Below are 14,916 nucleotides of genomic sequence, written 5' to 3'. Positions count from 1 at the left end.
ATCATGGCATCTGGTTCCATCACTTCATGGCAAACAGATGGGAAACAATGGAAATAGTGACAGACTTGATTTTTTTGGGCTCCAAAATCACCGCAGATGGTGACTGCAGTCATGAAATTAAAAGACGCTTACTCCTTGGAAGAAAAGTTATGACCAACCTAGACAGCATATTCAAAAGCAGAGACATTACTTGGCGGACAAAGTCTGTCTAGTTAAAGCTATGGTTTTTCCAGTAGTCATGTATGGATGTGAGAGTTGGACCATAAAGAAAGCTGAGCACCCAAAATTGATGCTTTTGAACTGTGGTGTTGGAGAAGACTCTTGAGAGTCCCTGGGACTGCAAAGAGATCAAACTAGTCAACCCTAAAGGAAATCAGTCCTGAATGTTCATTGGGAGGACTGATGCTGAAGCTGAAACTCCAATACTTTGGCCACCACATGTGAAAAACTGACTCATGTGAAAAGATCCTGATGCTGGGAAAGATTGAAGGCAGGAGGAGAAGGGGACAACAGAGGATGAGATGGTTGGATGGTAGCACCGAGTCAATGGACATGAGTTTGAGCAAGCTCTGGGAGTTGGTGATGGACAGGGAGGCCTGGCGTGTTGCAGTCCATGTGGTTGGAAAGAGTCAGAAATGATTGAGCGACTGAACTGAAATGCAACGTGGGGGACTCCTCTGGTGGTCCAGTGGCTAAGACTCGGTGCTCTCAATGCAGGAGGCCCAGGTTCAATCCCTGGTCAGGGAACTAGACCCCACATGCTGTAACTAAGTGTTCATATGCTGTAACAAAGACCCAGTACAGCCAAGCACATAAATATTAAAGAGGAATGAACCAATGAGTGCCATGTGCTACCCTGGATCGGATCCTGGAGGAGGAAACAGGCATTGGTGGAACAGCCGGTGTAATATGAATAAAGCCTGGAGTTCAGTTAATAATACTGTGCTTACGTTAATTTCTTAGCTTTGATACAGAATGCATGACCATGTAAGATATGAACATTGGGGGAGGGGGGAACCTGAGGAGAAGGTATATGGGAGTTTCTGTAGTATATCTGCAGCCTTTCTATACTTAAAATTATTTACTAAAAGGAACAAGTTATTATTGAAAAAACAAATTCAAAAGACAAAACTTAAAAAAGGGCCAAAATGGGAAACGTCTGTAGATATAACAAAGCATTAGGATCTTTAATACATGTATAGGGTTCAAATAAATAGATAAAGGTACAACACCTCTGGTACGTAAATAGGCAAATAAGGAGTAATTTACAGAAGACACAAACATTTTTCTGGAAAGCAATTTAGATTTGTATGATGAACATTAAAAGCTATGTACATCTTTTGTTCCAGTAATACTATTTTTAGTAACTTACCCAAAGCGGATGTAGTCATAAATATACAGAATGATATTAATCGAAAATTTATCACTAAAAGGAAAAAAACTGGGAAAAGCCTGTCCACCCATAAGACAACAGTTATGTAAATTATACTATGTATAAATGATGAGTGATGATGTCATAATGCAGTCAAGGAAAAATGATGGTATCAAAGATTTTCTAATGCTCTAATCTAGTATTGGGCTTCCTTGGTAGCTCAGCTGGTAAAGAATCCGCCTGCAATGCAGGACACCCCGGTTCGATTCCTGGGTCAGGAGGATCCACTAGAGAAGGGATAGGCCACCCACTCCAGTATTCTTGGGCTTCCCTGGTGGCTCAGCTGGGAATGAATCTGCCTGCAATGCGGATTAAAAAATTTAAAGGCAGGATTCACAATTAAATATTCAGCATGATCCCTACATAGAAAGATGAAATACATCAGAATCTAATAGTGACATTATTTCTGGTAGTGGGATCATGGGTTCGGATTATTTTTTACTGTTCTCTGTAACTTTCTTTTTCTCTAGTAAACATGTATTACACTCATATTAAAAACAAATAACAAAAAACAGGAACTCAAAAACCACCTACTCTTACCGGTCCCGAGTCCTACCCCATCAGACATTCTGACAAGAGTGGATGGAAGCACAGACACCAGTTAGGACACTGCCCACAGGGCTGGTCCCCGAGCCTGCATCGTTCAGTATTTTCAGCTGAGGCTCTGGATGAAGACGTTCAGGACATGCTGATGAACGTGCAGCGATCCTCATGTGGACTGCCACCTAGTCAAGATTACCTTCCCATAATGCGGAGAAGAGACTTCTAATCAAAGAAGAAATCCAATGGCCGCCAAAAAAAGTGACCTTTTATTGTTAGTCACTAAGTCAAATATAATATAAACAACAACAAAAAGTCCTATGAATGAACATGAATAATACACACGTTGGACGGAGAAGACTGAATTTAAAAACAGAAAAAAAGGGCCTTGAGCACAACTAAAATGGGAAGAAAAAAACGATACTTAAAAGTGGGGTAGGCAAGCGTGACTTTGGGATAATCTGTGCGAATATGTATGCTGCGCAGTTGCTGTTCAGTTGCTTCAGCACGCCAGGCTTCCCTGTCCTTCACTATCTCCCAGAGTTCGTGAACGTTGCACAGAATAATGTACAAATCCTCTTAAATCAGAGGCTTTGTGGACTATTGTGCCCATTAGGTCATCACACCAGTAGACGGGATTAAGCACACCTGTGTGTCACAACCCCATCCCCGGGTACCATTAAGTCCGGTGTGCAATTTACAGTATTTCCTCCTACCCTGCCTTTTTGTGGCCAGGTGAGTTAGATTCAAACATCTGTCTAAACAATCCTGAAAAGGTTCACCCACTTCATATTGTTCAATAATTTACCCATCCTAGGATTTGATCAAATAATTTCCTGTTGTAATAAAACACTGTCACCAAATATACTATTGAAATGGAAAAATAAGCTAGTTTTCCCCATCAGATTTGGTATTAAAAATTTCAGAGAACATGAGCTTGGGTTGGAGACTTTTTTTAGCTTTAAGAATGTAACTGCACTTTGTAACAGACAGAGGGAAGCATGTGAGAAGGTAAGTGCATAACAGTTTTATTGTTCATTTTGAAACTGGTGGCTAAGTTACGTCTTTGCCTTTCCTCCTTCCCTTCTTAATAACAATTCTCCTAAATCCTAGCAAAGTAACTGCTCTGGGTTTCATTAATACAATCTTCATATCACAGAAAGGAAAAAAGAAAAAAATGAAGGTTTCACAGTAAGGTGAGAAAAAATAAGATTATTTCTATTTCTTTTTAAATTAAAACTAAAAAGCTTTTTCTTTTCCTATTGCTTGACTGTAGGGATCACAGGAAAAACAGAGACCTACCACTCGGCAAAAATCTGTGAAAACTCCAGTGAACTGTTAGCCACCGGGGAGATGAAGTAGAAAGGGATGCTGGAGAGGCCGGCTGAATCGATGTACTGGTACAGGCACTCCAGGAGGTCGTAGATCACTCCCGAAGGGTAGCAGGGCACCAACACGTTTCCTCCATTCCGAACTGTCAGTGCTAGAAGGGTGGAAGCCACAGGACACTGTAACTCAGACGGACTTCATTAATATTAAAAACAAAAAAGAAAAGAGAAGAGCTGAGGCCAGAGGGGGGGAAAGTAGCATCAAAAGAACAGTTTTATACAGGGAGGACAGAACTTTACAAATTATGTTTGCATTTCTTTCATTTTTCCACTTCTGTTCCTATAATTCACTTCATTTGGGTAACAATCAACTTGGTTTTTTTGGGGAAAATGTACCAAAAAATTAATATTCTATCAACTGAGATATTTGGTGCAAAAAAGATTTTCATACCCATACATGGAAAAAAAAACCATGTAATCTTGCCTCCACTTTAAATGAATAACAAATACACTATTTTCTTAAGCAAAAGTCATCAAAGCAAAAATTTTCATCAAAACATAAAGAACAAAAAAAGATTTGAGTTCTGATTTTCAGTTGCTTGCTATGTAGTTCAAATAGCAATAAAATCAGCAGTATTATAGTGTGTAGGTGGGGAGGACCCTGAGTTATTTTTTTAAAGGAACAATTTTAGTACGGATTCTCAGTCACTGGTCCATTCAACAAACAATGGACTTTAAAAAAAATATGAACTATTTATTTTTGGCCCGCTGGGTCTTGGTTGCTGGGAGGGCTTTCCTCCAGTTGTGATCAGGGCTTCTCACCGCAGCAGCTTTTCTTGTTGTGGAGCACGGGCTCTAGGGTCTTGGGCTTCAGTAGGTGTGACTCCCAGGCTCTAGAGCGCAGGCTCAGCAGTTCTGGTGCACGGGCTTGGCTGCCCTGAGGCGTGCAGGAGTTTCCTGGATCAGGGATAGAATCCACGTCTCCTACAATGGCAGGAGGATTCTTAACCAACTAGACAGCAAGGAAGTCCCAACACTGACTTCTTTTGAAGACTAGCACCAGAGTGGGAGGGTCCAGAGGCTTACTGATGATCACCTGAGGGATCAGCAACATCTCAAGCCCAGGGACCAGGGTGTGCAGGCGTGGATTTGGGTTTTCAAGTTCCCAATGGCAGATGAGATTCGGGACAGACCATCCCAGCGCCTTCTCTTTTCAGCTCCTGCTCAGAACTTTGTTTCATTTGTCTCTGTTTGGGCTCTGATCATTGCTGAGTGACCCATAAGGAAATAGGCCAAGTTTTTCCATTTGACTCATTCTAGTGGCATTTTCTTCCATGAGTGTTTTGTCTATAAGAAAATCCTCTATTCTTTAAAGGCTTAAAATCAGTTATCAAATGAGGAATTGCAACTTATAACCAAAATCGTAGTAGAAACTGTAACTGGCTGAGACAAGTCAAGCTCTCAATTTCTTTCTTCGTCTAGTTTCCAATATAGATGAAAACAAGCAAAGTTAGGGCACAGAACCTGAACTCTCTGATGCCTTCTATCCTCCTGTATGTCCCAACTCTCACATCCGTATTCTCCAAGATGCTGTGCACGGAGGACTGGCTGACCCGCTACTACTGGAGTAGGAACCAAGGAAAAGATGAGAGCGCTGCAGGGCTCCAGTCCCACTCCATCTCAAGCTGTGGGACCTCAGGAAAGCCACTGCAACCTCCTGGGCCTCAGCTTCCTCACTGCTTACGAGAGGAGTGAACTAAATCGGTGGTTTTCAAGCCTTCTTTTGTAGGAAAATTGCCAGAACATGATAAACATACAACTTCTCCACTAGGCCTCCTCTCCTCAGACAGTCTGACTGTGGCACAGCCTCAACATGTGAGGCAGCTGGTCAGCGGACCCCTCTGAGCAACAGGGGATTACATGGAAGAGTCTTTCAAGATCCAAAGCCCTTGGATTCCATGATTCTAGAGTTATAAACACACATACAAAGTCTCTTTGAAACCAGTCCAATTGTTCTTCCAAGCTAAGAGTAAATTGTCGTTGTTCAGTTGTTCAGTAGTGTCCGACTCTTTGTGACTCCAGGGACTGTGGCCTGCCGGGCTCCTCTGTCTGTGGGATTTCTCAGCAAAGAATACTGGAGTGGGTTGCCATTCCCTTCAACAGGGGATCTTCCCAACCCAGGGATCAAACCTGCATCTCCTGCACTGGCAGGTGGATTCTTTACCACTGAGCCACCTAGGAAGCCCTAGAGTAAGTTACTGGTACCTTAAAATCAGCAAAGAATAAAAAAGTCTACAACTATTGGCAAGGGAAAATGAAATTTCACAGACAATATTAGAAGACAACCACTTCCCTCCCCCAGAGCTGAGGTAACAGGGCTGAGGGGCCTGAGCTCATGAACTCCTCTTTGGTAACAGTGATTGAATGAATGTGTCCCCTGAAGTTCATATATTGAAGCCCTAACCCTCAATGTGACAGTGTTAGCAAGGGGATCCTTTGGGAGGTGACCATGTCTATATGAGGTCATGAGTATGGAGCCCCCATGATGGGATTAGTGCCCTTATAAAAAGAGGAAGAGGCCCTGGGCCAGCCTTTCTCTGCCATCTGGGGACATAGCCAGAAGGCTGCTGTCTGTAAGCCAGAGAGAGGGTTCTTGACCAGAACCCAGATGTGCTGGCCACCGCATCTCTGACATCCTAGCCTCCAGAACTGTGAGAAATAAGTGTTGTTTAAAGCTACTAGCCTTTGGTATTTGTTACAGTAGCCGGAGCTAAGATAGGAAGCGACCTACATATTTCTAGAAGAAATGCAGCATTTCTAGACTTTACTGACAATTATTCCAAAGAAGCATACATTTATTCCAGGTAGAAAATACTCAACAAGTCTCTCACTTATAGTCCCCCCCTGCCCCACCCAAAGAAGAAAAAATAATACCAAGCAAATATTTTTGGGGAAAAAATACACCTGTTCAATGTATCCCTGTTGTGAATTCAAAATATTAAGTCTTTTCAGTGCTATTATTTGCAAAGCAAAGACAAGATTATTTCCTTCTTTAACTCTGCTTATCCTATAAGCACTCCTGACCCACCTGCAAAACCCACCAGCAAGAAGCGGTGGGCACCTGCCAGCAAGAAGAGGAAGAGTTTCTATATAAGTGGGAGAATGTTGAGCATCGGCTGTATAATTGCTAAAAATTCAAACTTACCGTTATAACCACCATTCTTATTGTGCCTTCAGATTTAAGTTGCTTAAGAACTGCTTTTGTTGACAACAGTAGGTTTTGAAGGATAAACAGAAAGCGTGGAAATAAATGAGGGAAAAGGTCATAATAGGGGGCATCAACAGGGTGTGAATGTGAAGCAAAGGGAGAAAAAAGTACCACAGGAGCAGGGCGATCACAAAATAAACGTGAACCATTTCCTCCCATGTAGGACTTTCCCGAGACACATACCTAGGTTGCTGCAGAACTCACCCACCATGCTATCAGGGTTTGCGGTGGGAATCTGGGTAAGGCCTGTCAGGATGAGAACATCGCTGTTTTTGAGAGATGCTTGGTCCATGGGCTGAAAAACCACAGAGAACTAGGCTTAGTATATTAAACAAAAAAAGGTTAGGTATCAGAAGGAAAGGAAAAAGAGAACACAATCAACGGTCTTTCCACGTCCAACTTGTCAAGAGGTCATCTCACTTCCTTTTACAACATGCCTATCATTGAAGAGTGGTTGCCCAAGGGAGATGGGTACCAATGGGAGGGAACTTTATGGGGCGATGAAAAGTTCTGACATGCTATGAAAACTCACAGAAGTCTGGGGAAGGGTGGATTCATGCATATAGATGACTGAGTCCCTTTGCTGTCCACCTGAAACTACCACATTATTAATTAGCTGTGTGTATGCTTAGTGTGTATGCTCAGCTGTGTCAGTTTCTTTGTGACCCCATGGACTGTAGCCCACCAGGCTCTGCTGTCCATGGAATTTTCCAGGCAAGAATACTGGAGTGGGTTGCCATTTTCTCCTCCAGGGGATCTTCCTGACCCAGGGATCAAACATGGCACCTGCACTGGCAGGGTTTTTTTTTTTTTTTACCACTGTGCCCCCTGGAACTCCATTATAAAGCAAAAAGCTAAAAAAAAAAAAAAAAAAGGATAACCCCCCAAAAATATGAAAAAAAAAAAAAAAAAGAAAGAAAAGAAGCTCTTTTTAAGCTATCTTACACGTATCATCACAAATTTGAGGTGGACCTCAAATCTGAGCCTGTACCAGGATCACCTGGAGGTGGAGTGCTGCCCCCACCCCAGGGTTTCTGATTCAGGTTTGAGGTGGGGCCTGAGAAGATGTAATTCTCATGAGCTCCCAGGAGATGCTCCTGGTGGGAATGTGGATGGTGGTCTGGAGACCGTGCCCTGAGATCCACTGCACTGTACAGTCTGGTTCTCAAAACAGCCCTGCCACGTACAGGAAACTGGGATCGCTGTGGAAATACAGAGGTCGAGACTCAAAAAGCTGGGGTGCTTTTCCCCAAGAGTCAGTGGCAGAGGAGAGAGGACAATGGATCAGGAACCAGAAAGGTAAAGCCCCCTTCAATTCCACTACCAGTACGGGACCTCAGCCGAGCCTCGGGCTGGGCTTCTTATAAAATGACCCGTCTCCCTTCAGGGATTTCTCAGAGTCTCATGTGCTAATTTACACGATCTTCCTGTAGCCTATGGAGTCCTATAGCACAATGTTATGCAATCCTTAGGTTCTATTTTTGAATTGCATTTTGACTGCTTTCAGAGCATTTAAAAAAATACGAAGTACCTCTTCCAAATAAATCAGGATTAAAACTGGAAACAAAAATGAAGGCCCATGCAAGGATGTATTGTACAACATGAGGAATATAACCAATATTTTACAATAACTGTAAATAGTACTTTTAAAATTGTATAAAAACAGGGACTTCCCTGGTGGTCCAGTGGCTAAGACTTCAGGCTCCCAAGGCAGGGGGCCCGGGTTTGATCACTGGGCAGGGAATTAGATCCCACATGCTGCAACTAAAGATCCTTCATGTTTCATTGAAGATTGAAGATTCCACACTCTGCAACTAAGACCCAGTACAGCCAAATAAATATTTTTTAAAACTGCATAAAAATTTTAAAGTATTTAATAAGAGGAATAGAAAGGGGAAAAACAGAAGGTCCAAAGACCGAGATGCTAGAGAGCTCATCCATGTTTTCATTTTGTAATGTATCTTTTGCTCAATTTCATTTAACCTACTCACTAGAACATCAGAAGGAAAAAACAGGAGGGATAAACATTATCCCTCCTCTTTCCTATCCAAATTTCTCAGTAAAATTCCAAATAGCAGTGCAGCCAAGACCTACCACGTGCATTGCTATTTCTGAGTCCACGTGCCTTTTGATGTATCATCCTTCAGCATCTTATATCTGCATGGACATATGGGCTTCATCAATTTTTTTTAAATAACACGATTGTGGATAGATAAGTTGCTTAATACTGTGAAAAGCATTTTTTAAAAACATGGATACAGGAGATGTACTGTTGTGACAACTATGTTGAGCAGCTTCTAATTGCTATTTGCACAGACACAATAATGCGTGTAAAGAGCTTTTCTTCTGCTCAGGCAGAACTGACCTGCGTATTTGCATTCTCAACAAACACACGTACGTTCGTTGTTTCCAGAGAAGGAGGGAAGGGGGAGTAAAGCATGGAGGTTCACAGTCACTGATGTGTGAGGAGCCTGGGCATGCTCAGTGTGTGCCTATGTCAAGAAGGAACTGGAATGGTGATCAAAGGGACCAAGCTTTGTTGGGCAGTATATTTAACTTATGGATGAGAAGGGCTTTCCAGGTGGCTCAGATGGTAAAGAGTCTGCCTGCAGTGCAGGAGACCCCAGTTTGACCCTGAGGTCACGAAGATCCCTGGAGAAGGGAATAGCAACCCACTCCAGTATTCTTGCCTGGAGAATCCCATGGACAGAGGAGCCTGGCGGGCTGCAGTCTGTGGGGTTGCAAAAGAGTTGGACACGACTGAGCGACTAAAACAAAATAAACCAGTATTCTTGCCTGGAGAATTCCACGGACTGAGGAGCCTGGCGGGCTACAGTTCATGGCGTCACAAAGAGTTGGACATGACTGAGCGACTAATACACACACACACACACACACTTAGCTTAAAAGGACAACAATTTTACAAGGACCTTATTAGAACAAACCACTAATAATTCACAGGGCTGATAGGGGATTCAGCAGCCCTCAGAACCTCCAAAAATCGTACAAACAATTCTGTCTCCCTATATCCATTCTCCCACAGATTTAATCGGGTTGTCATTTGGGGCCATGATCTCCAAAAGGTTAACTGAAGACAACTAATCTAAACAATGACTCAGAAGCAATTCTGGCCTTGAAAACACCATCATCTCTGAACCTCAGCCATTACCACCATGTTCCTTTAAAAATTAAATGCCCATAATAAAAAACAAAGGCAGTGCTACAACATGACTAGCAACATAATTGGGACGTTATAAAATACTTCATGACTGAGTCACACTGGATGTTCACAGATTTAGCCCTGTAACTAACTCAGACATTTCTTGTGGATTCCTCAGTTCTGTTCAGTTGTTCAGTCGTGTCCGGTTCTTTGCAACCTCACGGGCCACAGCACGCCAGACCTCCCTGTCCATCACCAACTCCTGGGGTCTGCTCAAATTCATCTCCATTGAGTCGGTGATGCCGTCCAACCATTTAATCCTCTGTTGTCCCCTTTTCCATCCTTCCCAGCATCAAGGTTTTTTCAAATGACTCAGGTCTTCGCATCAGGTGGCCAAAGTATTGGAGCTTCAGCTTCAGCATCAGTCTTTCCAATGAACACTTACGACTGATCTCCTTTAGGATGGACTGGTTGGATCTCCTTGCAGTCCAAGGGACTCTCAAGAGTCTTCTCCAACACCACAGTTCAAAAGCATCAATTCTTCAGTGCTCATCTTTCTTTATGGTCCAACTCTCATATCCATACATGACCACTGGAAAAACCATAGCCTTGACTAGATGGCCCTTTGTTGACAAAGTAATGTCTCTGCTTTTTCATATGTTGTTTAGGTTGGTCATAACTTTCCTTCCAAGGAGTAAGCGTCTTTTAATTTCATGGCTGCAGTCACCATCTACAGTGATTTTGGAGCCCCCCAAAATAAAGTCTGCCACTGTTTCCACTGTTTCTCCATCTGTTTGCCATGAAGTGATGGGACCGGATGCCATGATCTTCGTTTTCTGAATGTTGAGCTTTAAGCCAACGTTTTCACTCTCCTCTTTCACTTTCATCAAGAGGCTCTTTAATTCTTCTTCACTTTCTACCCTAAAGGTGGTGGCATCTGCGTGTCTGAGGTTACTGATAGTCCTACACATCATATCCAGGCTTCTGATGCCAATTAGAGCTCACTCTTCTCAGGGGTCTCCTTGATCCCCAGTGGGAAGGTATGTGCCCTGCTCCTGAATCCCCACAGCCCTTGACTGGATTTCTAACCTAACAGGACCCATCATTTGGACCCTGGATAAAGTCCTGTGGGCACCCATCTTCTTCCTCTACGGTAACCTGTGTAAATCTAGCACCTCCCCATTTATGTTTCCCTTACAGTCGCGCACAGCCCACTGTCCAAAGCAGGTTAAGAAATACCACAGACTAGATGAGGGAAGGAAGGAACGAACAAAGAGATGAAGGCATGTAAGCAGTGCACGTTAAGTCTGAGAGAAGGAAACACTGTGCCAGGTTAGAAACCAAACAGCATGTGCAGAAAGAAGACAGGAGTCCATTAAGTGGTACAGTCTCTCCCTCCTGGCTTCATGGGATCCGTTTCCCAAGTCCAATCCTTCAAACCAATCACGAACTCTTTGTAGCTCAGCTTCCTCACTGCTACTGCCCTTAAATATATTAGGTTTAACTCTCACTGGTTGGCACCGCCTCACCAGTGAGGACAGAGCTTTGTTTCCTCAGGACAGACCCGAGGAGGCTGAGGCTTTGGGACAACTTGGGGCTACGTCCATGGAGAAGAGAAAGCTTCTTGCGGCCTTGGCAGCTAAGGTGGGGAGCAGTACGCGGTGGTTTGTCCCAGACGTCTTTCTTAAATAACATTTTGGGGACATGGCTGTGTCCTTTCCCAGGAGGAGTGGGCCCTTCGTGGACATATCCAAGGGACCACTGCAGACAGATGTGTTACTAGAGACAGTCATCGGGTCTCCGTAGAGGAACTGAGGCCCAAAGAAGAGAAGTGATTTTTTCAGACTGTCCCCTCCTGAAGGGTCAATACTCAGCTTGGGCCTGGCTCTCACGTAGTGGGCTCTGATGCGACAGAAGACAGCGGAGAACTGAAGCCCAGGTGTTCCATGGGGCCAGCTGACCAGAGGAGCACAGGCGGCCTCAGCGGGCTATCCTGAAGCCTGGGTTCTGTGGAGGCAGGAAAATGTCTTTGTGTTGACCTTCATCTCCAGCTCTACCCTGGGCACCAGGTAAGCAAGTGGTTTTAATCCCTTGTGTTCTATATCAGGGAAAGTCAGACACTTTCAGAAAATTCCCAAGGACTGAACCTGATTGTAAGATCTCCATAAGGTCAGGCACAGAGGGAGAAACAGCAGCCTACAGATATTTCCTGAGAATATCTAGAAGGAAATGAATTCCTTCAAGAATTAATTCCTTAGAAGACTAAGGAGTGGCTGAAAAAAGCTAACATGTACATCCACGTGAAGATCTGCAGCAAGTCACAGATTTATAACAATACAATGCATTAGAAAAATCAATCAAACAAAAAACCAGAAAACTTTTATTCTAGAGCATCCAGATGACAGAACTGCATAAACAACAAAACACTTGGGGAATTCAGAGGGAAGAAGAAAAATGTAAAAAACAAAACAGCAAAACAAACCTACCCAAGCAACTGTCTTAACTCTAAAAACCTGACTCAAAGACTCCAAATTTGAGATATTTTCTTCAGAATTAAGAGAAGAATCTACATTTACATTTATTACTGCCAAAGACTTTAAGACCTCAGGAAAACTGACCAGGGGGAGCATCTCCCTGCACTCCAGAGGGAGAAGGGTCAGGAAGAGGAGGCAGAGAAAATACAGGCGGTGTGCTAGAAGAAAACATTCTCTCAGGCTGGCCACCAGCCTCTTCCACCCCCAAGGGCAAGAAGGAATTCCCACTGTGACCACCAGAGGCTTCAGGGTACTGACTGGGCAGAAATTCTCAATTGGTTTAAAAAAATTTTTATTTCTTACAAAGAAAAAATTTTCTTTCCAATGTTCTATGTCAGGGATTCTTAACCTGATGAATAACAATGGCCTTCTAAAGACTCTATAAGCTCAGCCTTCAGAAAATAAATGTAAAATGTCATATAGATATGCAACAGATTTTTTTTTTTTATTAACAGTTCTTATCAGATTCTTACCACCAGGATTTCGAGGCTGTGACCCACAAAATGTTAAGAACCACTACTCTATGGACTTCCCTGGTGGTCCCGCGGCTAAGTGGGACCTAATGTTCCTAATGCAGGGGGCCCAGGTTCAATCCCTGGTCAGGGAACTAGATCCCACATGATGCAACTAAGACCCAGCACAGTCAAATAAATGAATAAATATTAAAAAAAAAAAAAAAAGAAAAGAACCACTGCTCTAAGGCAGAAGTTTCCACAGGGAGCCGCTGCTGTCAAACATCTCTCCTCTCATTCTAACAGACACTCACCACCTGTCTGGCAACTGGAGAACCACCTGTTTGAGCCTCAAGGCCCAGTGTTAACCGGTTAGGAATTAGCCTGGTGATTGACTGAGCCTGGACTCCCTATTTTTGTTCCAGGCAAGGATGTAAGGGATAGTCCTCAGGGCAGGAGGGCTGAAGGGGTTTGGACACCTTTCCAGGTCCCTTTCGTGGTCAGGAGAAGGATGGGAAAAGATCAAAATCATAAATGAACCAAACGCAAACCCTAAAGCACCGCTAATACGAACAACACCAACAAACATCTACCACTAACTTTAAAGTTCCACACTTGAAAGTTTAGCCTTGGGACTTCCCTGGTAGTCCAGTAGCTAAGACTCCGCGTTGCCCACGCAGGGGCCCTAGGCTCTATTGCTGGTCGGGGAACCAGATCTAGATCCCAGATGTGGCAACGGAGACCTGGCACAGCCAAATAAACAATATTAAAACAAATTTTTTTTTTTTAGCCTTGCATGGGTATCAGTGTCCTGTCCTAGGCCAGCCTCTAAAACGACCCCCAAATTCTGTGGCTCCTCATGTCTGGGTATATGCAGGTTTTGCCCTTTTATACTGGTGATTTTCACATCTAAAACTCAAGCCCCACCCCTGAAGTCAGGCAAAATAGCCAGGAAACTACTGAAATAATGGGTATAAAGTTGCCTTTTCAAACCATAATAGAAAAATTAGTGTTCAACATTGGTTCACAATGCACAAGCAAATCCATTAATTTCGTTTCCAAGGCCCAAAAGGCTGCGGCTCTAATAACTAAAAGTGCTCTCTAGTTATTGCTAATGTGTTCAGGGGACCCATCCAATGGTTACTGTTTATTCTGTGCTAATAGTATTATAGTTTTTAAACTGTGTCCAACGCCCTCTTTCTGGGCATATCTGTTTGAAGAAGATGTTGTTTGGAAAAAAAAAAAAAGCTTTAAATATTTTAAATGTCTGACAGTGATAAAACAGTTAAGTACTTTACTGTATATCCTTATGATGGAATTAGGTAGCTATCAAATATCACGTGGTAGACCTAATCATCTAAGAAAAGTTCATTAAATCAGAAAGGGCAGAAAAGCAGGCTGTAAATTCTTTCTTAATCTTAAGATAAGTACATTTTTTTCCCCTCTGAGAATTTTATATTTTCGAAAACTACTAAAATAAGTGGCTCAGATGGTTAAGAATCTTCCTACAATGCAGGAGACCCGGATTTGATCCCTGGATCAGGAAGAGAAGGGAATGGCAACCCACTCCAGTGTTCTTACCTGGAGAATCCCATGGACAGAGGAGCCTGGCGGGCTATGGGGTCCATGGGGCAGAAAAGAGTGGGATAAGACTGAGCAACTAACACAGTAACACACAAAATTACTATAATAAACATAAATTACTGTTCTAACAGATGTATCTGGAGAAGAAAATGGCAACCCATGTCAGTATTCTTGCCTGGAGAATCCCATGGACAGAGGAGCCTGGTGGGCTATGGTCCATGGGGTCACAAATAGTTGGACACAAGTAAACGACTTAGAAAATAATATTAATTTAAAACAAAACGAAAAATCCTGACAAGACAGAGCATAAACACAAGCTGTTGGCTGTCTTGTAGAATTTCAGGGACAGCATAGAAAGAAAGGCAAACGACAAATTTTGAGAAAATGAAAAACTAGAATAAATTCCCAGAGAGACCATGGGCCCTGGAATGGAGACAAAGTGATGTCGTTGTTCAGTCGGTAAGTCACGTCTAACTCTGTGATCCCATGGACTGCAGCACGCCAGGAGGAGCCAGAGCCAAAAAGGGTTGGGCACTGAGGGAAGAGCAGGGGCCGGGAAGAGAGCCCTTTGATCCTCCTCCTCTGCAGTACCCTGGCAGACGGCAGCCTGCTCCAACA

The 14,916-nt window shown here is 43.2% G+C and overlaps 1 protein-coding gene across 3 annotated transcripts in view; it reads right to left on the bottom strand.

The window, feature by feature from the left end:
* INTS9 (integrator complex subunit 9) overlaps nt 1-14,916 on the bottom strand; it is a 126,820-nt gene that overhangs the window by 18,912 nt on the left and 92,992 nt on the right. For all 3 annotated transcript variants that reach the window (XR_015169409.1, XM_086414772.1, XM_086414773.1), the window contains exons 9-10: nt 6,752-6,863; nt 3,275-3,455 (exon numbers count right to left, since the gene is read on the bottom strand). Coding sequence is in view for 2 of the 3 variants with exons in the window: in XM_086414772.1 (XP_086270898.1) it covers nt 3,275-3,455; nt 6,752-6,863 (293 nt within the window). In the remaining variant the exon portion in view is untranslated. The remainder of the gene's footprint in view (nt 1-3,274; nt 3,456-6,751; nt 6,864-14,916) is intronic.

The sequence above is a fragment of the Bos grunniens genome, chromosome 8, assembly GCF_055505025.1.
Source record: "Bos grunniens cultivar Pamir isolate PY7600 chromosome 8, Bosgru_T2T1.0, whole genome shotgun sequence".
In the NCBI taxonomy this organism is placed as follows: Eukaryota; Metazoa; Chordata; class Mammalia; order Artiodactyla; family Bovidae; genus Bos; species Bos grunniens.
Note: the sequence above shows the minus strand (reverse complement) of the source record. Positions and strands in the feature narration are given on the sequence as shown.